This window comes from Rattus norvegicus, chromosome 8 (assembly GCF_036323735.1).
Source record: "Rattus norvegicus strain BN/NHsdMcwi chromosome 8, GRCr8, whole genome shotgun sequence".
Taxonomy (NCBI): domain Eukaryota; kingdom Metazoa; phylum Chordata; class Mammalia; order Rodentia; family Muridae; genus Rattus; species Rattus norvegicus.
The window spans coordinates 118,020,049-118,042,014 of record NC_086026.1 but is presented as its reverse complement, the minus strand read 5'-3'; the positions used below and the strand labels follow the sequence as shown (position 1 = coordinate 118,042,014).

General features: G+C 51.2%; 2 protein-coding genes across 6 annotated transcripts; one reads left to right on the top strand and one right to left on the bottom strand.

Moving 5' to 3' along the window:
* Positions 1-1,871: 1,871 nt before the first annotated feature.
* Positions 1,872-16,823, bottom strand: Ccdc71 (coiled-coil domain containing 71). 3 transcript variants are annotated; one of them, XM_039081903.2, is made up of 3 exons: positions 7,020-7,221; positions 6,530-6,709; positions 1,872-4,753 (listed from the first exon to the last, which is right to left on the bottom strand). In XM_039081903.2, exon 3 carries the CDS (start codon positions 4,699-4,701, stop codon positions 3,391-3,393), a length of 1,311 nt encoding a protein of 436 aa, XP_038937831.1. In that variant the 5' UTR covers positions 4,702-4,753; positions 6,530-6,709; positions 7,020-7,221; the 3' UTR covers positions 1,872-3,390. The 3 variants fall into 3 exon arrangements, with proteins under 3 accessions (XP_038937831.1, XP_006243894.1, NP_001020075.1); XM_006243832.4 differs by lacking the exons at positions 6,530-6,709; positions 7,020-7,221 and adding an exon at positions 16,693-16,823; NM_001024904.1 differs by lacking the exon at positions 6,530-6,709 and having other exon boundaries at positions 3,159-4,753; positions 7,020-7,064.
* An 89-nt stretch (positions 16,824-16,912) lies between these two features.
* Positions 16,913-21,879, top strand: Klhdc8b (kelch domain containing 8B). Of its 3 annotated transcripts, NM_001007685.1 has the most exons (6): positions 16,913-17,028; positions 17,925-18,431; positions 19,570-19,734; positions 20,060-20,284; positions 20,431-20,532; positions 20,929-21,658. In NM_001007685.1, the coding sequence occupies exons 2-6, from the start codon at positions 18,056-18,058 to the stop codon at positions 21,123-21,125; spliced, it is 1,065 nt and encodes a 354-aa protein (NP_001007686.1). In that variant the 5' UTR covers positions 16,913-17,028; positions 17,925-18,055; the 3' UTR covers positions 21,126-21,658. The 3 variants fall into 3 exon arrangements, with proteins under 3 accessions (NP_001007686.1, XP_063121393.1, XP_038937260.1); XM_039081332.2 differs by lacking the exons at positions 16,913-17,028; positions 17,925-18,431 and adding an exon at positions 18,446-19,466 and having other exon boundaries at positions 20,929-21,879; XM_063265323.1 differs by lacking the exons at positions 16,913-17,028; positions 20,060-20,284 and having other exon boundaries at positions 18,056-18,431; positions 20,929-21,879.
* Positions 21,880-21,966: the final 87 nt, after the last annotated feature.

Below are 21,966 nucleotides of genomic sequence, written 5' to 3'. Positions count from 1 at the left end.
GATGTATTTTTATTTTGTGAATGTTTTGCTTGCATGCATGGTAGCCACCATATGCCTGCACGGCCCTGGAGTTACAAGTGGTTGGGAGCCACCCTGTGGATGCTGAGAACCTAACCTGGTCCTATGCAGCAGCAGCAAATGCTCTTAGCAACAAAGACACCTCTCTAGTTCCCAATCTTATGCTTTTTAAGTTAATTTATTTTGGACATGGTGGTGCATGCCTTTAATCCCAGCATTTGAGAGGCGGAGGCAAGTAATCTGTAGGAATTCAAGGTTAGCCTGGCCTAGCAAGAACCAGGTCCTTCAAAGCTACATAGTAAGACCCGGTCTGAGAGAGACAGAGGCATATATATGTGTATGTGCATATACATACATACTTCCAACAGTCTTTACATAGCCCTGGCTATCTTGGAACTCACTAAGCAGACTAGGTTGGCCTTGGACTGGCAAAGACCCACCAGTGTCTTGTCTCCTGAGTGCTGGATTAAAGGCGTATGCCACCATACCCAGCAAGAGAGATGAAGTTAACATTTTCTAATGTAGGTGCCCATGGAGAACAGAAGAGGGAATCAGATGCCTTGGAGCTGGGTTACAGGTGGTTGGGAGACACCTAATGAGAGCGCCGGGAACCAAATTCTGGTCCTATATTTGCGTGTGAGGGTGGCACAAGTTCTTAAGCACTGAGCCATCGCTCCAGACCTCATCTTAGTTTCCCAGATAGTTTTCATTGAAGTTAGATGTCATTTTGGCTAGAATGGCTGGTCAGGGAGGCCTAGGCCCTGCTTCCATTTGGCTGAGTCTGGCTATACACATGTACCTGGCATCTCCTTGAATTCTGAACTTAAGTCCTCATGCTTGCATGGAAAGGCGTTTACCCACTAAGCCATCTCCCAGCCCAGCCTATTATTAGCATTCTTGTTGTAAAGCCAATAAATGTATCTTTGTATTCATTTGTGTATATAGAGATGTGCAATGAATATTGTGGTTTAAAAAACCCACAGAGGAGGGGCTGGGGATTTGGCTCAGTGGTAGAGCGCTTACCTAGGAAGCGCAAGGCCCTGGGTTCGGTCCCCAGCTCCGAAAAAAAGAACCAAAAAAAAAACAAACAAACAAACAAAAAAAAACAAACCCACAGAGGGGTTGGGGTAGAGCGCTTGCCTAGCAAACACAAGGCCCTGGGTTCGGTCCCCAGCTCCGAAAAAAAAAAAAAAAAAAAAAACCACAGAAATATAAGAATATGCTTTGGTTTAGCCCCCGGTGTGGGACCAGCTTCCGATCACCCACAGCAGCCATGATTTGCCCCGTGCTCCAGCAGTGGTGTGATGTTTGGAATTCTGGGGACTTTTCAGAAGGTATATAAATGCTAAGGCCTGAAGGTGGGCTGTTGGCTGCTGTTGGCCGAGGTTTGTTAAGAAGTCGTGTGCAAAGAAGAAATTAGACACCCTGATGACAAAGATCAAACTTGCCCCAAGGGACTCATCACCCCTAATCAGCAGGAAGTAGTCTAAGGATGACTTTGCCCCCTTTCCCTTCTACCCTTTCTCTCCTATCTAGTGTTAGGGTGTCGAAAGGGTGGAAGAAGAAAAGGACCCACAAAGTAGCCAAAATCCGGCTACCGAGGTGTTTTACCTGCATGCATGTAACCACAGATCTGCCTGGTGCCCAGTGAAGCCAGACAAGGTCAGATCCTTTGGGACTGGAGCTACAGACAGCAACCAGTGCTCTTAGCCTCTGAGCCATCTCTCCAGCCTGGCCAGTGCGTTTTTATTGAAGGTATTTCACATGATTCTTTTGTTTATCAACATCACTGAAGTTCAAGAGTCTCGACACCATCTTTTCTCAAAGAACTGCTGCTTAGTCCAGTTGTGCTATTATTTTTTTAAACATTTATTTGTATGTGTGTTTGTCTGCCTGTGACCACCGAAGCCGTAAGAAGATGTAAGACCCCTGAAGGCAGAAAAAGGCGTTTGTGAGCTGCCTTTCCTGGGAGCCACAACAGGGTCTTCTGAAAAAGCAGCTAAATCCTCTTAACCAGTAAGCCATTCCCCTTGCTTGGTCTGGTAGCCCATGCCTTTAATTCCAGCGCTTGAGGCGGAGGCGGAGGCGGAGGCGGAGGCGGAGGCGGAGGCGGAGGCGGAGGCAGAGGCGGAGGCAGAGGCGGAGGCAGAGGCGGAGGCAGGCAGATCTTTGAGTCTGAGGCCAGCCTGGACTACAAAGTCAAGTTCCAGGACAGCCAGGGCTACACAGAGAAACCCTGTCTCAAAAAAAACAACCAAAGACAGGCAGAGGGGGTCTCACTATGTAGCTTATACTGACATCAAACTCGTACTCTAATTCCCAAGTACAAGGATGACGTGCTCGCTCTTTACCTAAGCACGGTCTTCCAGCCTCAACTGCTGCTCCCACTGAGGGCCCAGCTTCTCCAAAGCAGAAGGGACCAACAATGTCCACTGTGCACAGGCCATGTTAGGGGGCGTGGTGAGGTTGGACTCCAGAGTAAGACAGAGTTTGTAGAAATCAGTCAGAAAGCACTGCTGAGGTAAGGGTAGAGGCCTCCTTGGTTCTGTCACCAGTTACCACAGAGAAAAGTCTCTGGACAGTTAGGAAGGTTTTGTGGTCCAGCCTAACCTCTTGTTACCAACTGGGAAAATTGAGGTTGGTCACCTTAGCAGAAAAGCGGCACTTCAAGTCTTTTAAGCACGTCCCCTCCCCCCAGAAAAGCCCAGGCAAAACCTTAAAGCCTGGCCTCTAGAGAGCAGTACCACAAAGACTTCTTTCCCTGGCCTAAAAACCTGCTTGGTGCTGCATTTCCCACTGAGCTGCAAACAATTTTGAATGGGGCCCATCTGGTTCAAAACTGGGACACTCAAGGAGTGTCTCTGCCCCTCCCCTTGGGATCTCTCACACATTCACAGAAACAAGCACCAGAATTTCCCCACCTCTCTCCAGAAGCCTGAGGGCACCATTCCATCATCCTCACCATATCATTTAAATTAATGACCTGCTTCAAGCTACTAGGGCACTCTCTCCAAGCCTGCTGCTAGATTTCTGACAGCCACTAGCTCCCACACACCAAAATCAACCAATAAGACCATGGAGGGTGAGCAGGGAGACCGGAAGGCGGAAAGGTATAAAGTATGATAGATGAACGGTGGATATACAATTTGAAGAACAAGTCACAGTGCATTGAGCCATGAGAACACCCCTCCCACAACCCACCCCACCCAAACCCTCAGTGTCTGAAAGGATGTTGGTGACCACAGGGGTCCCGGGGGTTCCCAGAGTCCAGGAAGCTGCAGTTGTGAGCACTGCACACTGCTGCTGGCCACAAGGACAGCTCAACTCTTCTCCCAAGTACTGTGGCAAGGACCCAGGACGGGGAGTATGGAATCAAACTGGCAGCAATGGCTGGAGCAATACTACAGGAGAGAGATTCACACGGAGGATCTGTTGGGCACACTGTCGAACCTCATCGTCTGAGCACTTCCTGTCTACCTTTATGGTCTGGGACTTCTGAGGTTTAGCTGTTCCAGTTCCCAGCCGTGCCTTAGATCGGGGTACACACCGTGCTCTCTTCTTAGGAGGAAGACCTTTGGTCTCCTCAGCCTTCTTCCTCTTCTGCCCCACAGTCTCAGAGCTATTTTTCAGGCTTGTTCTTCCAGTTCTGGTCTGAACATATCCCTTTGGCCTTTTCTTGTGCTTGGTCCGAGCTGCTTTGGCCTTGGCCTGGACTGCCTTGTCTTTGGCCTTGCCCCTCAGCGCAGCGGCCTTGGCTTTGGCTTTGGCTGCCTTGGGCTTGGCCTGCTTTACTTTGGCCCTGACCCTTACTGTCTTGGTCTTGGCTGGAGCCACACTGGCACGAGCACAAACAGCTTTGGTCAGGGTTCGAGGTGCCTTGCCCCGGACTGTTTTGGTGCCCAAGGTAGAGCGCCCTTTCATTCGGGCGCCATTGCTCTGGGTTCCAGCACCTCGTCGGAGACCAGCCCCAGGGCCTTTGCTAGTCAGATACTTGAGGCCCTTGCTTGTGATTCTTCTGGGTGCTTTGGACTGTGGGTTCCCTGAACCTTTCCTCAGTTTTAGGGAAGATTTTGCAAGTGACAGCTGCAATGACTGTGCCCTATGCTTAACATCCAAGCAGGGAGTCTTGAGTGGGACTAGTGCTTCAAGGACCACAGAGAGCTGCATGGCGGGGTAGACGCCTGGATAGAGGTGGGCAGGGAAGCCTACTGTTGTACCACTGGTGTTGCTGGCATTTGACTGCTTCAGGGAGCTCAGCAGCAGGTTAGTGGTAGTGTGCTTGGCAAGGGCTGGTGTGGACCCTTTAGCCAGCCTGCCAGACAGTGGCACAGGGAGCAAGGTGGTCTGGCCTGTAGGGACTGACTTAGCAGTTTGGGGAGCCCTGGCAGGAAGTGACGTGGCAGGTGGGTTGATGGTACGAGCTTGTAGCTTTGTCTGGCTGGGGGGGCTGGCTGTACATGAACTATAACCATAGACATCCCCACTTCGAAGAATGGTCGGTTGGAAGCCATCATCTCGAAGACCCTGGAGGAAGGCCACAAGCTGGGCCTCTGTGGCACTGAGATCCTGGCTCATGGGATTAAACACAAGGAGGGCCTCTTCCAGGGCTTTCTTCCCTGCTGTGGAGATGCGTGACCACGAATGCACAGCTTTCTCCTCCACATGCTGCACTACCATGCTCATGGCATTGGGCACTGCAGATCTGCCTGGGCATCCACAAACCAGCACTTGGTACCTCCAAAGCAAGAAGAAAAGAGTTGATGAGAATGGTACCAAGATACAGAGCTAAAAAAAGGTTGGTGGCTTGAGCCAGGCCCCCTCTTTCTGGCCAGAACAGATCTCTCTGAGGTCTCCTGACCTCCTCTACTATGTTGGTTCATTTGGGATACACACTCAAAGTACCTCGGAGCATCTGCTCTACCACTGGGCTTCTGTGGAGATTTAGATCTGGTTCATCATTTTAATTAGACGGCATTTTTCTTTTCTTGCTTTAAGACAAAGTCCCTATTGGCTAGGCTGGTCTCCAACTCCTTCTACAGCTGAAGCCAGCCTTGAACCCTAACCCCTCTGTCAATATCTCTCAAGTGCTGGGATTACAGGCAAGTGCTACCATCCATACTTGGTTGTTTGGGACACAGGGTCTCACTACATAGTTCTGGAGCCTGCTACATAGTCCAAACCGGCCTCAAATTCACACTCCGACTGTTAGGATTACAAGTGTATGCCAAGAGCTCAGCTAAATTCCACACTTTTTTCTATTCCTTGAAATGGAGCTTGCTATGCTCCGGGTCTTGAACAGGTTGGTGCAAGTGATCTGCTGCTCAGCCCCCCAAGCAGTGTGTGCTACCAACGTGGTTTGTTTTTGTTTTGTTTTGTTTTGCTGTTTTTCTAAATAGCAGTCCCAGGAATATAGGCAAATACCTCAATCCTCAAAGAGCCCAGTCTGGAAGTAAAGACACAGCTACCATTAAAGGTTCTTGGGAGTATATGGTGTTATCCAAGTCAGCTTCTAATATGTTGGGGAAGGACTCCTGGAAGTAGTAGCCTCTACCTATCTGGCTGAGTGGCAAAAAGAAAAGGAGTAGGTATGAATGGAGCAAAAAGAGTAACAGCTCCTGCAGAGGCTATCAAGTAAAAAAGTGTCAGGAATGTATGGATGAAGGCCAGGGCTATAACAGGAAAACAGACGAAGGCCTTTGAACACAGGCCCAAAGACCCAGACCTACATCTGATGTCCACCCCACCTTTGTTCATCCAGCTGCCAGTGCAGGGGGTGTTTGATTTCCTGCTAACCTGAGTCTGTAGACAGGATACTCAATGACCTGATTCCTAGCTATAGTCCTGGAGTTCAAACCCAATATAAGACACAGACCCTCCAAAAAAAAAAAAAATTACAGTTGCAAACATCTCTAAGGCAACCAAGAGACCAGGCAACTAGACCAAGAGTCCAAGGTTTGCAGACAAACGACAGGCAAAGGCTCCAACTAGGAAGGTAGGTCAAGTGGCCACTAAAGGTCCGCACTGTCCTAACCAGAGCTTAAAAGGCAACAGACCTCAGATTAGCACAGATGCAGCTGTCTGGGATCACTCAAATCGCCCTATGCTTCCTTAAAGAAACGATGACCATCAATCAGGAGTTACACCCAGCATCCTGACAGCACCCAAGGGCTTCTTGAGGCAAGAGGTAAACTCCCCAGCTGCACTGGAACATTCAAAGATCAGCTGGGATGAGACAGGTCCCTGGAGCCTAGAAGCCCGTCTGTGCTGCTGCTCTGCACAGCTCTAATGGAGCAGATACACAGTCTTCATTATCCCCAGAGAAAGCGCCCTGGGGCTCTTTGTTTGGAAACATTCTTGGATCCTCAGGTGTCTGAGGCACCTCCCCTCCCCAGAGGATGCTCTCCAAGTACAATCCTTGCACATGACTTTAGTTTTTGTTTGTTTATTTATTTATTTATTTATTTTTGAAAGGGGTAGGCTGTGAACTGTAGAACAGAGAGGGACGACCTACCTCCCACCCCAGTACCCCGGCGCTTATGTTGGGGGGCGGGGACCACGCAGCTCTTCGCCTAAGTCATTCTGAGCCCTTGGGAAGGTGCTTCTTGGATTTCAAGAAGCTTTGTAAACAGAGGCGGCAGCCGATTTGCCTTCACACATTCCTTTGGGGCCAGCACAGGAAGTTGACAGAAGACTGGGGACAGAAGTATTAATCAGGCAGACTGGGATCGGGGGCCCTCAGGTGGGAAGACCGCGTCCCCAGGGCCCGAACGACGACAGGGAGTCGGGGTCGCGGCGGCGGAATGTGTAAGGTGGGCAGTGGTAGCCCGACAGGATCCTCACAGCCCCAGGGTGCGGTCCTGGGTGGGGGTGGGGTGTCTCGGCCAAGCCCTTGGAAAATGAGGATCCGGGAAGGGTCGGCCACCCAGTCCCTTCGCCCTGCCGCCCTGTGGCCTCATGGGCCGTCACTCCGCAGCACCGTTAGGCCCGCGGCTCCAACCTACCGGCGCCGCCGCGGGGACCCAGGACGCACCTCTGCGCCGCCTCCGCCGCTCCAACATGGCCGCCTGCTGCGCGCCGGAAGTGCACTGCGCTTCCGCTTCCGGGACCTGGTCCTCCTGGTGACCCTTGACCCTCAGCACACCCCTCCACCCCCAAGTCTGGGGGCGGAGCAGGTTGAGTACCTGGGAGGGCTGCCTGGAGGTGGTGGCCTTGGAGGTGACAAGTTCAAAAAAAGATCTAGTATGGGAACCTGCGCACATAGATGGCAAAAGTCACAGGCGCCCCGGCAGGATTGGGCTAAGGGCCGTTTGACATTTTTCTAAAATGTCCTAGTCGTATAGTGTAGGACATCAAGGTGACTCCTGGCAAGGTCTAGGCTATTCTACACCCCAGGACCTGATTCTTTCTCTGGCATCTGATCAGAAGGTCAAAAGGGAGTGTGCCTGACAGGAGTATCTCAGGAAAATCCCCTTGTTTCACCACGAAAGTACTTCTTGAAAGAACAGTGGGCCCTCCTCTCTGAGAATGGGCCTAACCCTGGCATACTGCATGAAAAGCTGGTATATACATGTTGGCGCAAGTAATACACAGAAGCCTGGGGCTCTAGATGTCCAGTCTGTAAGTCACAGCACATCAATGTGGGCCTGAATATACTTGCTCAAGTATGTATGCACAATGTAGTGCCAAGATCTGGCTCAGCCAGGGCGCTCAGTGGCACAAAGTCCCACTTTTCCTTCTTTACAGTGCCCAGAATCACTATCTGATGGCCAAGGAGATTGCAAACTCAGTCCTTCTACCTATGTCCTGTAGGCAACAGAAGATGGTTACAGAGCCCACTCCTCAGCAGTATTTGAGGACACAGGTCAAAATTAACTTTGGAATCTGAGACCTCAGATGAATAGTCAACATGGTTTCCAAAACTTCCTTCCTTCCTTCCTTTCTTCCTTTCCTTTCTTTCTTTCTCTCTTCCTTTCTTCCTTTTTTTTTTTTTTTTTTTTTTTTTGAGACAGTTTGTGCTACATAGCCCTGGATTGCTGGGATCAAGGTGGCCTTGCTACCATAGTTCCACAGCTCTTACAAAAGGACCCACTTGCCAGATGTTTCCTAGTCTGGCTTAGGAGCCATCAGGAAAGCTTTGGTTTCGTGGTAATGGAGTTGGGGCATCTGGACTGTCCCCGAGTTTGGGATAGGTAGACAAGATTGGTGGCTGGAGAGATGGCTCAGAGATTAAGAGCACTGACTGCCCTTCCAGAGGTTCTGAGTTCAATTCCCAACAAGCACATGGTGGCTCACAACCATCTATAATGGGATCTGATGCCCTCTTCTGGTGTGTCTGAAGACAGAGACAGTGTACCGATATATAATAAATAAATAAATCTTTTTACAAAAAGAGTGTTTGGAGTACTTCATGTGGGAGCTGGGTACCAGTCTTCTTCCTTTTTCATTTGACCGCAAGATCCTTCAGCTGTTCTCTGTTTCCCAGTATATACAAAGGGATCCAGCATCTTTAAAGATAAGTATTCATTCTACTCATCAATACCCAAGGCCCCACTTGGTGCCTGTTAACGTCTCAGAGCCTTGGCACGGACAGGAGAATCCTGGGTATCTTCTGGGTAACCAAAGTGCCCAAGAGGAACCACAAAGTCTACGGATAGTCTGGGGTCGGTACCTCCAAACATTTGTCTTGGTAGAGAAAAAGCGTCTTATGGGCCTACACCAGGATGAATCACAACTGTGCAAACAGAAGCCACTTCTGTGAAAAGGTAGAGCTTGGTACCTCCAGGGATAGTAGCAGGCCAATGTGCCTTACAGGAGATTCCTCTCTTGCACTGTGCAATCCAGAGGTCAGAGCAATGTGGAGGACAAGGAGGCTAGGTCCATTCTATCTCTGTCCCTTCTCTGATGAAGGTTAAGGGAACCCAGCTATCAAAGGGGCGTCTTGGTGTTACATCTGATGTGGGACTCTCAGGGAACACTCATCAGAGCACAGTTGTCACTTGGCCTGGTTCTTTATAGCTGCTGGCTCTACATCAGTGTAACCAAGACAGCAAGGAGGAGGTGGGGAGACACCCGAGGCGTTTCCATGGTCTCTCCCTCGCTCTCCACTTGACATTTTAGGGTCAGTAGTGAGGTGACCCCACATCCATCTTAGCGGAGACAACTGGTGACCAGGCGGAGAATGATACAGTTTGGGAAAGATTTTCACAATAGCTTCTAGGTTTGCTACTTGGAAAAGCCAGAGCCAAATCTGTTTTGCGATGTGGGTTCTGGTGAATGAAACTGGGTCCTGGTTGGGGATTTAGCTCAGTGGTAGAGCGCTTGCCTAGGAAGCGCAAGGCCCTGGGTTCGGTCCCCAGCTCCGAAAAAAAGAACCAAAAAAAAAAAAAAAAAAAAAAAAACTGGGTCCCATGTGTGCTAGTCAAGTAAATATGCACTTAGCTCTCTCTCCTGTGTGTGTGGAGTCTCTCTGTGTGTATGTGTGTTGTCTTTGTGTGTTGTGTATGTGTGTGTGTGTGTGTGTGTGTGTGTGTGTGATTGTGTGTGTATGAGTGTACATAGGCCAGAGGACAAATTCAGGTGTCATTGTTACTTAGGAGTTGTTTAGAGATGGCGTCTCACTCTGCAGTCCTGACTAGTCTGGAACTCATTGCACAGACCAGAGTGGCCTTGAGCTCCAAGAGATCAGGTCTGGATTCAGGGTGTATACTATCACACTCACTCCGTTTTTTAAAGCTCCACATCCGGACTGTTAGGCTGGGGACAAGCATCAGGGATTTGCCTGCCTCCACCTCCCCAGTACTGGGATTATAACGTGCACCGCTCTGCCTGGCTTTTTATTTTGTTGGTGTTTTCATTCTCCGTACACCCACAGTGAATGAAGACAAGAAAGGAAAAGGAAAGGACCTGACCACTCCTAAACATGGTGGAGGAGAAAGTTTACTGTAGGTAAAAGGGAGCTTGTAGGCACAGACACAGACATCTGGGAGAGTCCAGAGTGGATGCACCCCTGAGCCTTGTGGGTCGAGGAGGAGGGGAAGAGCAAGGGAAGAGAGGAGAACCAGGTGCAGCAGGCGAAAGGGCAAAAGGTAAAAAGGGTGGGCAACCAAAATGGTTGGATTATATAGGCAAGAGCAGCCCAGCTGGAGAGATGGGGTGGGGGGGTGCTAGAAGGCAGATCTGCCAGCCATACCCTGGAACAGGTAGGGACTAAGGGATGCTGGGAAACCTGGCGGCCAGGTCAGTTTTTTTTTTTTTTTTCTTTTTTTTCGGGGCTGGGGATCGAATAGTTTTAATATGTTAAATTGGTACCTCGGTCATTTGTCCCAGGATTGAAACTTAACACACATCACTGATGTAGAGGTCAAAGTACGACTTTTGGGAATGGGTTCTCTTTTTCTACCTAGTGGTTCCTGGAATCCAGCTTGGGTTGTCAGTCTGGGGGCAGGCAGATTTTGGGCCAAGTCACCAGCCTCCTCTCCACCATATATATTGAAACAAAGTCACAGGCTAGACCTGGATTTTATCACCGGCCTAGACTGGGCTCCATGCTCCTTGCCTTCTGGGGCTGCATGCAGACTACATACCTACTCGGCTTTATGTGGGTTCTAGAGAATCCCATCTCCAGTCCCACTGCTTCCAGGACCCATGCTTTACCTGCTGAGTCTTCTCTACAGTTCCACACCTGGGTTTTGGGGTTTGTTTTGTTTCTTGTTGGTTTTTGTTTTCCAAGACAGGGTTTCCCTGTGTAGCCCTGCTTGTCCTGGAACTCACGCTGTAGAACTCAGAAATCCACCTGCTTCTCTGCCTTCTGAGTGCTGGGATTAGAGGTGTATGACACCACTGCCCCACTTCATCACTGGATTTTTAAAAGCGTAGGCTCTAGGGAGCGAACTTAGATCCTCATGTTTGTACCGTAATCACATGACTACCTGAGTCAGCTCTGAAGCTTCAACCGCCCCCAACACAGACAGACAGACAGACAGACAGACAGACAGACACACACACACACACACACACACACTTTGAGACAGAATCTCACTAAATCACAAGAATAAGTCTTGAGCTGTTCTCTGAGAAGGGTAAGGGGGTCCTGCAAAAGATTCTAAGAGGCACAAACTGTTAGCAAGGATTCAGGGTCACAGAGGGTGAAGCTTTGATGAGCCTGCAAAATCTCACTTGAGACCAGAGACCACAGGGCCCAGTTTTATGTTGTGTGTCGTGATGGTTAATCTTGGTTGTCCACTTGACTAGATCTGGCTTTATTTTGGTGTTTGTGGGGGGTGTGTGTGTGTGTGTGTGTGTGTGTGTGTGTGTGTGTGTGTGTGAACATGCAGTGCCCATCGAGTCCAAAAGGGGGCATTCAATTCCCTGTGGAGTTACACAGGTGAACAGCCCAATTCCATTACTGGGAACTAACCCAGGTCCTCTGCTAGAACAGTAAACGCTCTTAAACGCTGAGCCATCTCTCCAGCCCGGTTTTGTTTTTGTTTTTGAGACAGGGTCTCACTACAGCCCTCGGCTAACCTGGAATTCCCAATAGACCAGGCTATTCTCAGACTTGGAGATCTGACTACTTTTGTCTCTGGAGTGCTGGAATTAAAGGTGTGTGTCGGGGTTGGGGATTTAGCTCAGTGGTAGAGCGCTTGCCTAGCAAACACAAGGCCCTGGGTTCAGTCCCCAGCTCCGAAAAAAAGAAAAAGAAAAAAAAAAGTGTGTGTCACCATGGTGGGTGGCCCTTGGATGGAAGTGGAGTCAACTGAGAGGTAAACAGTTGGACACACTGTGAGAAAGCACATTTCTTTTTTTTGGGGGGGGGGGGAGGCTGGGGACCGAACCCAGAGCCTTGTGCTTGCTAGGCAAGCGCTCTACCGCTGAAAGCACATTTCTAACGTGGACACTCTTTCTCATGGCTGCCCAGACAAAAGGAGGTCTGACAGGAAAGATTTTGGGTTCTGCCTTCTTCATGTGTCTTATTAATAAGTTCCGTATATTGTAGCCACTGCTTGTTATTACCACTGCCACCCTTGCTGTGCAGCCGGGGAACTATGGGGACCAGACGAGGGTGGAGGTGGGAGTCAGCCCAGAGCAAGAGAGGGTTCAAGGTGTGCCTAACCCCAGAAATCTCAGCAGGAGTAGGATCGCCCCTCCCTCAGCCCTGTGCCCCCACCTTTGCTATTGGTAGCCAGGTTAAACTTCCACTCTCCTTATAAGGTCATGTCTAGCAGCAATTGCAATTGCCCCGTTATGAGGCATCCCAGTGCCCTGGCCCTGGCCAATGATGTACACTGACCCCAAAGGCTCCTACTCATGCTCACAAAGGTCAAGTAGCCTTCGTTCTCCCAATTAAATGAGCTGTCTACTGAGGCTGTCACCCAAGAGTCTATTCTTGTCAAACTCACCACTGCCATCGCTGCCTGAGGTCTCTTCCCATCCAGCTATTCCAGTTTCCCCTCTAAGGTCCACTGGTTGCTATCTCGGGCCAATCATGCAGTGAATGGTGGGGAAGCAGATCCAGAACAGCAGCACATTGCTACCACTGCCACCACTGCCACCATTGCCACCACTGTCACCACTACCGCCACTGCCACCACTGCCGCCACTGCCACCACTGCCACCACTGTCACCACTGCCACCAGTCACCACTGCCACCACTGTCACCACTGCCACAACTGCCACCACTTTCAATACTGTCACCATTGCTGCAACTGCCACCACTGTCACCTCTGTCACCACTGCCACCAATGCCCCAACTGCCACCACTGCCACCACTGTCAACACTGTCACCATTGCTGCAACTGCCACCACTGTCACCTCTGTCACCACTGCCACCAATGCCCCAACTGCCACCACTGCCACCACTGTCAACACTGTCACCATTGCTGCAACTGCCACCACTGTCACCTCTGTCACCACTGCCACCAATGCCCCAACTGCCACCACTGCCACCACTGTCAACACTGTCACCATTGCTGCAACTGCCACCACTGTCACCTCTGTCACCACTGCCACCAATGCCCCAACTGCCACCACTGCCACCACTGCCACCACTGCTGCCACCATTACCACTGCCACAACTGCCACCACTGTCACCACTGTCACCACTACCACCACTGCCACAACTGCCACCACTGCCATCGTTATCACTGCCACCACTGTCACCACTGTCACCATTGCTGCCACCACTGACACCACTGCCATGGCCCACTGTTACCATTGCTACCACTGCCACCACTGCCACCATTGCCATCATTACCACTGCCACTATTGTTACCACTGCCACCACTGCCACCATTGCTGCCACCACTGCCACCACTGTTACCATTGCTACCTGTTGTTGTAAAATTATAAAAAAAAATGGTTTCTTTTACCCTCACTAGGTCCAGCACCACAGTGCCCCAAGATATCTGGTAGATATCTTCATCTCAGTCAGCAAAGCATCTCACCTGCTCTGCTCTATCCCATATCACACTGACGACGGCTTCCCTCTGAGCCTGGCAGCAATCTCTCAACCCATCTAGTTCCCAAGGCAGGCTGTCATCATGCCAGAAACACACATCCTAACTCTGTGGTGGCTCAGTGTCGCTAGCCGCCCCACACTCTCTTAAACTTAAGTAGCTACATGAAAGAACACACAACACAATCACATCTGATCCAATTGATAAGATAGAATTGCCCACCTAAACATACAAAGCCCTATAGTTACCACTGCCACCACTGCCACCACTGTCACCATTGCTGCCTCTGCCACTTTATTCCTTCACTGATATCAGAACCTAGCTTCTTTGGGATTCCTATATGGATGGAAGACTAGTGGTTTCTCTAGGAATCCTTTAGGCCCTTAGTGCCAGATTGCAACTCCTGAGACACCCAGACTCCAGAACGAAGTCACCTAGCCTGCCCAGTGTGAAGAGAGCCAGTCTGGTTGAAGCACCCAGACTGTAGGATGTAAGCCAGTCTATTAAACTCCCTTTTATACTTTAAATGTTTGTTTAAGATTTATGTGTATGGTTGGGGATTTAGCTCAGGTTGGGGATTTAGCTCAGTGGTAGAGCGCTTGCCTAGGAAGTGCAAGGCCCTGGGTTCGGTCCCCAGCTCCAAAAAAAAGAACAAAAAAAAAAAAAAAAAAAAAAAAAAAGAATGCCTGATGTTTAGGGCTGGGGATTTAGCTCAGTGGTAGAGCGCTTACCTAGGAAGCGCAAGGCCCTGGGTTCGGTCCCCAGCTCCAAAAAAAAAAAAAAAAAAAAAAAGATTTATGTGTATGACTGTTTCCCTGTATGTGTACGTGTGTGTCATGTGCATGCCCAGTGCCTGCAGAGGTCAGTAAAGGGTTTCTGATCCCACAGAATTGTAGTTCAGCAACCATGTAGGTGCTGGGAACCACACCCAGTTCCTCTGGAAGAGCAGCCAGTGCTCTTACCCTGCAAACATCTTTCTGTTGTCTAAAGTTCCTGTGGTTCTCATTCATTCTGTTGGTTTTGTTTCCCTGGAGAATGCGGACTAATACACGTGGTGACTTTTCAAAAGCAAATCTGATGCCTGGAGACAGAGCTCGATTGGTAGCGCACTTGTCTAGCATACTCTGAGTTGGAGCTTCTTCACAGGTAAACTGGGCAAGGTGAAGTGTCTGTAATCCCAGCACTTGGGAGGAGAGAATCAGAAATTCAAAGTTTGAGACTAGCCTGAGCTACAGGAGACCCCGATTCAAAGAAGCAAAAAGAAAAGTTTCACTGGGGGCCTTTAATCCCAGCACTGGGGTTGAGGGGGAGGAAGAGGCAGCAGAGGACAGGTCTCTGTCCTGTGTGTTACAGGCTAGTCTAGTCCACAAAGCGAGTTCCAGGGCTGCCAGGACTGTTACACAGAGAAACCGTGTCTAGAAACAAACAAACAAAAACTGCAACTGCTTCAAAAACAATTTGTAGGAAGAACCGGCAAGAGCCTGAGGTGGCAGATAACCAGGAAGTGGTGTCTGGGGACAGACGGCTTCAGAATTCAGGGGGAACAGAAAGACATGAACTTGACTTAGGCTGGGAGACATTTAAAAGCAGATGCTTGTAAGTGGTTAACAGCTGGAAAGAAAGCAGAGGGGGCGTAGAAAGGGGACAGTGGGGGATGTGAGGCTATCCCTGTGGGCTGTATACCAGAGCCCCAAGTGAGGAGCAACCTGGGGATGGGAGATGTGGCACTGGACGGTAGAGAGACCTCTTAGGGTCTGTGCAGTGTGAGGCCAGTCTTTACACCATCTTTTCTGGGCATGTGCTCCACTTCAAACTGCCCATCCCTGAGAGAGCTGTAGGCTCTGTTTAGTCATAAGGAAGGGTTCATCCACAGTTTGGGCCGCCACAAATTTGGGCAAGCAAAGGCATTAATACCCCCAAACAGCTTTCAATGTAGGATCCATGGGGGTGAGAAAATGAGTTCCTTAGGTCCCCTTGCTCTTGGGAGCAGTAACAATATAAGGCCCATGTTTCTAATCACTTCCCACAATTCCAAGGTCACCGTTACTCGAAGTGGTGACTGACGGCACCTCTCTTATTGGCTGCTTCTCCTTGGTCTTTTGCTACTCCTCTGAGGGTGCTTCCTGGCTTCACCTCCTACACTAGCCACACACACTTGTGTCATTGCCTCAAGATCTACTTCAGGAAAAATGAAGCTAAACACTGTACACAAAAGGGTCCAAAGCATCGAGCAGAGGCAGGAGCAAGGCAGAGGCAAGATCTGCCACGGGGCTTCAGCTGATCAGAATGCTCCTAAGATAGGCTGAGCCAAGGTGTCAATCAGAGATAGGTGGATGCAAGTGGTCTTTGTACTTTGCGGGTTTTTCTTTTCCCACTCTTTATCCCCCAGTTTCAACCCCTATCACTAGATAGGATAGAAGGGGGGAGGAGAGTTGACTCTAATTTCTTTTGAGTACTAACAAACTCCAAAGTCCTCTCCCCACCCCACCCGCAATGACCAACAATCACCCGCCTCATCCCTCAGGGCCCTCAAGTTCCAAGAATTCCAAACACAACACAATCACAGAAACCATCTGCAGCTGGCAAGACCATGCTTTTGCTAGAACACAGGCAAACCATAGTCTGCTGCTGGGAAGCAGACCCCGTTATCTCCACACCTGGGGTTAAAACAAAAACATAGCCCTGTAATATTTCTCTGATTTTTTTTTTTAAAGAAATCGAAATTTCAGAATTCTCACTACAGGTGGGTCTTTGTCACAACAATTCGTTATCACATGACCACAGTGTTGGCTATAGTCACCCAGGCCTCAGAGGAGCCCAGAGTACATTAGACAGAGACTCCCTGCATCTGGCTGATTGAGCTCATCCTCAGCTCAGATCTAACCAGAAATAACCTGCTTTTCTGTAAAGAAGGTCCAAATAGGCCCTAAGGCTAGTACAGTCTACCGCTCCACCCTACACACTACTAGTCTTCAGTGTACACTCTGTGGTGGTTAGGACTGGGCTGCTGGGGCTCCCCAACCAAAGGCCCAGGCTACATACAGCCCTAGTGGCCTCTAGGGGGCGCCGCTGGGAAGCTTGTGGTTGGGCACCGCCAAGCTCAGTTGTGATGGGCGGGCTCCGACCCCTAAAGGCCCCAGGTTCCACTGGCTAGCTCCTGGATGATTGCACCCAGAGTGGATCCGACTCAGAACGACACCCGCCTCCGATCCCACCATACCGGTGTTGTGTTGCTCGCCGCTGCCTCATTTCTATCATCGCCCCAGGTAGAACCCTAAATCCTGGTCGGGCGGACGTCCATATGCCTCTCGGTTCATTTTCGGTGACCGTGGGTCGGTGCGCCCTACTCCTGCCGTGGCATGTGCAGAGTTAAGGCGGGAGGAGGTTTCCCCGAATCTGGGGAGGGGGGAGCGAGGGGCGGACCTGGTCCAGCCCCGCCCCACGCCGGAGCGGTGCGGGAGCCCCACCGGAGCCCAGCTTCAGCCCTAGCCAGAGCCAGCGTCAGCGGAGGCGGAACAGCGGACCCGGTGCCCTGGCGACATCTGAGATCCAGCGGGTGAGTCCCGCGGGAGCCTCGCTCAGGGGAAGTTTGGGGCATGAAGCATAGAGCCTTAATTAAACCCACTAACCAGACCCGCCCCCCACTCTCCTTTGAGTTGGAAGTTTGGGGCCAGGAGGCCGTCCTGTCAAATCCCTGGACTGAGAGTAGAGACCCCCAGCATACACACTGACATATGGACACACAAACACACACACACAGAGCAAAGGGAGGCTAAGGAATGTGCTCTTGTGGGGTTGGGGGGTGTCAGGAATCCAGCTGTTTATTCCTACAGGGACCTTCTAATCCTGTACTCAAGAGATTCTCCACACCAGCCTCTGGTACCTCTTCAGCAGGAGATCTGCTGGCATCGCCACACCCATGAGGACAGACTTCAAAGGGAGTGTGGAATCTTGGAGTCTATCCCCTTTGAGTCTCCCACATGAGACTGGCCTTTTGCTGATATAAGTGGTTGTACCTCGTAGAAGATCCTTCTTGTAAGGACTACAAGATGAGAGACCCTGATGGCTGGGCCCAGGTTGTTCAAGGCACACTAGCTGCCAGTGTGTGAGGATACAGAGCTCTCTTGGAGCACCAAGATGAGACTTGTCGGGATAGGAAGGGCTCTAGGTTGGAGAGCTGGGGTCTATCTTCCCTTCCACTCTAAATTGATCTAGTTACTACTTACTAGTTCTTAGGGTTGGAGTGGGAGGAATCCCTCATGCTCCTACGAGAACTGGGTATCTGGAATCTATTCTTCCCACTACAGAAGGATCTTTCACCAGTAGAGCGCTAGTCAAAGTGGTGGGTCCTTCTCCACTAGTGATTTTTGGGCCTGGTCTGCCCTCAGCTACATGTTGTTCATCTGTTTCCTGACAGTTGCCCTGACCCTTTGGTTTCCATCTCTCCTCCAGGTGAAGGCAAGGTCCTTTGGACTGCTCTGACACACCCTTCCAGCCCTGACAGAATCAAGATGAGACCTTATCGTATCCCCCCAGTGAGGCCCGCAGCCTGAGCGGATGGCCTGCCGCTGGCAGTGAGCAACATGGCTGCAGGAGGTGGCCAGGCCTTTGCTTGGCAGGTGTTCCCCCCCATGCCCACTTGCCGGGTCTATGGCACAGTGGCGCACCAGGATGGACACCTGCTGGTGTTAGGGGGCTGTGGCCGGGCTGGGTTACCTCTGGACACTGCTGAGACATTGGACATGGCCTCACACACATGGCTGGCATTAGCACCCTTGCCCACCGCCCGGGCTGGTGCAGCTGCTGTGGTTCTGGGTAAGCAGGTGCTAGTGGTGGGTGGCGTGGATGAAGTCCAGAGCCCAGTAGCTGCTGTGGAGGCCTTCTTGGCTGATGAAGGCCGCTGGGAGCGCCGGGCGACCCTCCCTCAAGCAGCCATGGGTGTTGCGACTGTGGAGAGAGGTGAGTGGCTTAGAGCGACCCTTAGGTGACCCAACAAGCTTCCTTTTCTTTTCTCTTGACCGAGTCTATTATCACAGAGACTGGATAAGTACTGCCTTGGACATGGCTTTGCCTCCAGTCTCTTCTCTTACCTAGGCTTGCTCACTGTTAATTGCACTTCCTGGGTTTTGAGGTGGGGGTCAGATTCCAGAAGCCCCCCCCCCCAGGAAGATGGGAGACCTCGCCACTACCCTGTCCTATTCTTTGTAACTAAGAACCAGTGGGGGGGGGTGTGGCCTAATGACTCTCATAGTTATAAATAGTATGGGGGGGAAGGGGAGCAAGGCCTTGGCTCGGAGCCCAGCAAGTGCTTAAGTGCTTAGCACCCCCCCTCTTCATCCCCAGCACACACCAGGGATCCTGATGTGGACAAAGGCCAAGGGGACCTGGAGATGGTTGCCATGGGGGGCGGGGAGGTGGTTGCCATGGAAGCCCCTAGCAGTCTGGCATATCACCCAAAGGCCTGTGGATGTGCCCCTAGCTGACTCTGAGCACCTAACGGCTCTATTGAAACAGCACCTTGCAGAGATGCAGAGGTGCTGACACAGACACGGTGCCTGAGGCTTGCTGTGGCCAGCACCTCTATCCTCCAGGCCCAAGCTCATCTCTCAGGCCCAAGCCTTCACCAAGTTGATCCCCAAAGTTCCCTTCCCAGACTGAGCATCACGCTGAACAAATCTCCTTATAGCTCCTACTACCATCTTAAGCTACCCTCATCCCCTTAGGAGACCTACCCCCTATACACACACACACACACACACACACACACACACACACACACACGCACACACCCCTTGTGGCCTCCAGGTCTGACCACCAGTCCCAGGCTAGCCTGCTAAAATGCCAGATTTGGTTGCCATAGCGTCTCCAGGGAGACCATGCTGGATTATAATTAGATCAGCTGCCTCCTGCTCTTCACTTGGAGGGGCCTAGGCCAAAGCTGGAACCCCAGCTCTCCTAGCTCCCACTTCAGATGGGCAGCAAAGTTTTTAATAAGTACATGGGTCTCCTTTCCTGCCCCTGGGACCAAGGGAGCTGTCAGGGTGGGGTTGGCCAGCCAGACATGTGTGTATGGTCTGAACCACTCTTTTCTGTGCAGATGGTATGGTGTATGCCCTGGGGGGAATGGGTCCTGACACGGCCCCCCAGGCCCAGGTACTGGTCTACGAGTCCCGCCGGGACCGCTGGCTTTCGCTACCCTCCATGCCTACACCCTGCTACGGGGCCTCCACCTTCCTGCACGGGAACAAGATCTACGTCCTGGGTAAGGGCTGAGGGATGTGGGAAAGGGGTTGGGGAAAGAATCCAGAAGGTTGTCTCGATTAGGGGGTCAGTCTTGGTTTGAGATGTTAAGACTTGAGCTGTCTTGTTTGGGGGCAATCCAGGTCTGTTCTAAAGCCTCTTTGGTGGTCCAACTGGGGTTGGAAAATCATATTGAGTGCTGAGGGTTGACGTGGTCTCATGACTAATCCATGGGCAGGTGTGTACACAGCTGGATGTAGGGGCCCAGGGAGGATGGTTCAGCAACCTGGTAAGGATACCAGTGAGCCTGAAGGGCTCTGCCCCAGATGCTTCAACTCCTTTGACAGGAGGTCGCCAGGGCAAGCTCCCAGTGACTGCTTTTGAAGCTTTTGATCTGGAGACACGTACATGGACCCGACACCCAAGTCTGCCCAGTCGCCGAGCTTTTGCTGGCTGTGCTATGGCGGAAGGCAGTGTCTTTAGCCTGGGTGGCCTGCAGCAGCCTGGCCCCCACAATTTCTACTCCCGCCCGCATTTTGTCAACACTGTGGAGATGTTTGACCTGGAGCATGGTGAGCAATGCCTGTTCTAGTCTGTTCTACTCTATGGGACAGAAGGGAGTTAGTGTGTGAGTGTGCGTGTGTGTACGCGTGCGCATACGTGTGCCTTGCATCTGTGTATGTCTGTGTGCATACACCTTATATCTTTTCTCTTTCAGGATCCTGGACTAAGCTGCCTCGTAGCCTGCGGATGAGGGATAAAAGGGCGGATTTTGTGGTTGGCTCCCTTGGGGGCAACATTGTGGCTATTGGGGGTCTTGGTAAGTGTCCATGGGACTAAGAAAAAGACGGTATAAAGCAGGAAAGAGTATCTCCTAGGGGGTCCACCTTCACTAGACAACAGTGTCAGAGCTTCATGAGTTCATTGCCTATCTATAAGTCAGAAAACTTGTGACTTGCCTGGCCTTGTCTGCCACGCCTGACTGGGGCTCTAAGACACAGAAGCAGAACAGATGATCTAACGTGATCAAATAGTGGATGGATGGATGGATGGATGGATGGATGGATGGATGGATGAACAAATGAACTTGGGCAACAAGGCGCAAAGCACTGCTAGGCCATACTTAGGGTAAGTACTAGTACTTACTAAGCCATCATTCAGGAAAGGGAGCCAAGGGGTCTTTAGCCCCCTGCTACCATCTGTCTGTATCCTCCAGGGAACCAGCCGTGCCCCTTGGCCTCTGTGGAGAGCTTCAGTCTTGCACGGCGACGCTGGGAGGCACTGCCTGCCATGCCTACAGCCCGATGCTCCTGTTCCAGCCTGCAGGCTGGGCCCCGACTATTTGTTATTGGGGGTGTGGCCCAGGGCCCGAGTCAAGCTGTGGAAGCACTGTGTCTACGTGATGGAGTCTGAAGACCTGGTGAGACCTGTCTACCAGGACAGCTCAGTATAGAAGCAGATCAGGCTCCTTCTACCTGCTGAGGGGGCTCCCTATGGCTCTGTGGGACGAGGGAGGCACAGGAGAGGGCACCTGAGTTACTGCCTTAGGGACTTGCATTGGGGAGCCCTTGTCATTAGCACAGGACACACATGCTCACACCTATTTTATCACCATCCACTACGAACCATAGCTAGCCCCACCCATGCCCTAGGAGTTACTAGGCCCCCGGTCAGCTCTGACAAGTGAGACACAGGGCATTGGCCTCATGGTCTACAGCTTAGGACCGAAGAGCTGACCAGGCCCTCTCTAGTGGCCAGTCTGGAAAAGTCTGAGCTTCCAGTCTTCCTTGGGGGTTCCTGTGGACCTCAGGAGTATTCTGAGGATGGAAGTCACAGAAGAAATGGAGGAGAGGGGGTTGGGGATTTAGGTCAGTGGTAGAGCACTTGCCTAGCAAGTGCAAGGCCCTGGGTTCGGTCTCCAGCTCCGAAAAAAAAAAAAAAAAAAAGAAATGGAGAATGTGGGGACTGCCGTGGGGGGGCCAGAGGATCCCTGGCCTTACTGTCTGTACTACGGCTTGTGTGACCTGGGGCAGGTCATTTCACCTCTCTGTGCCTCAGTATCCTCAACTGTAAATGGGGATCTCTGAAATTTTCCTGCCCAACCTACCTCACAGGGCTGTTGGGAGGACCCAGGGAGTTTTGATGTAGAAATAAAAATACTACTCAAGTCTGGTGTGTGGCTTCTGGTGCAGACTCTCACATTTTCTTTCAAGACTCAGTTCTGTCAGGGGCGAAAGTCCACAGGGAACCTGGG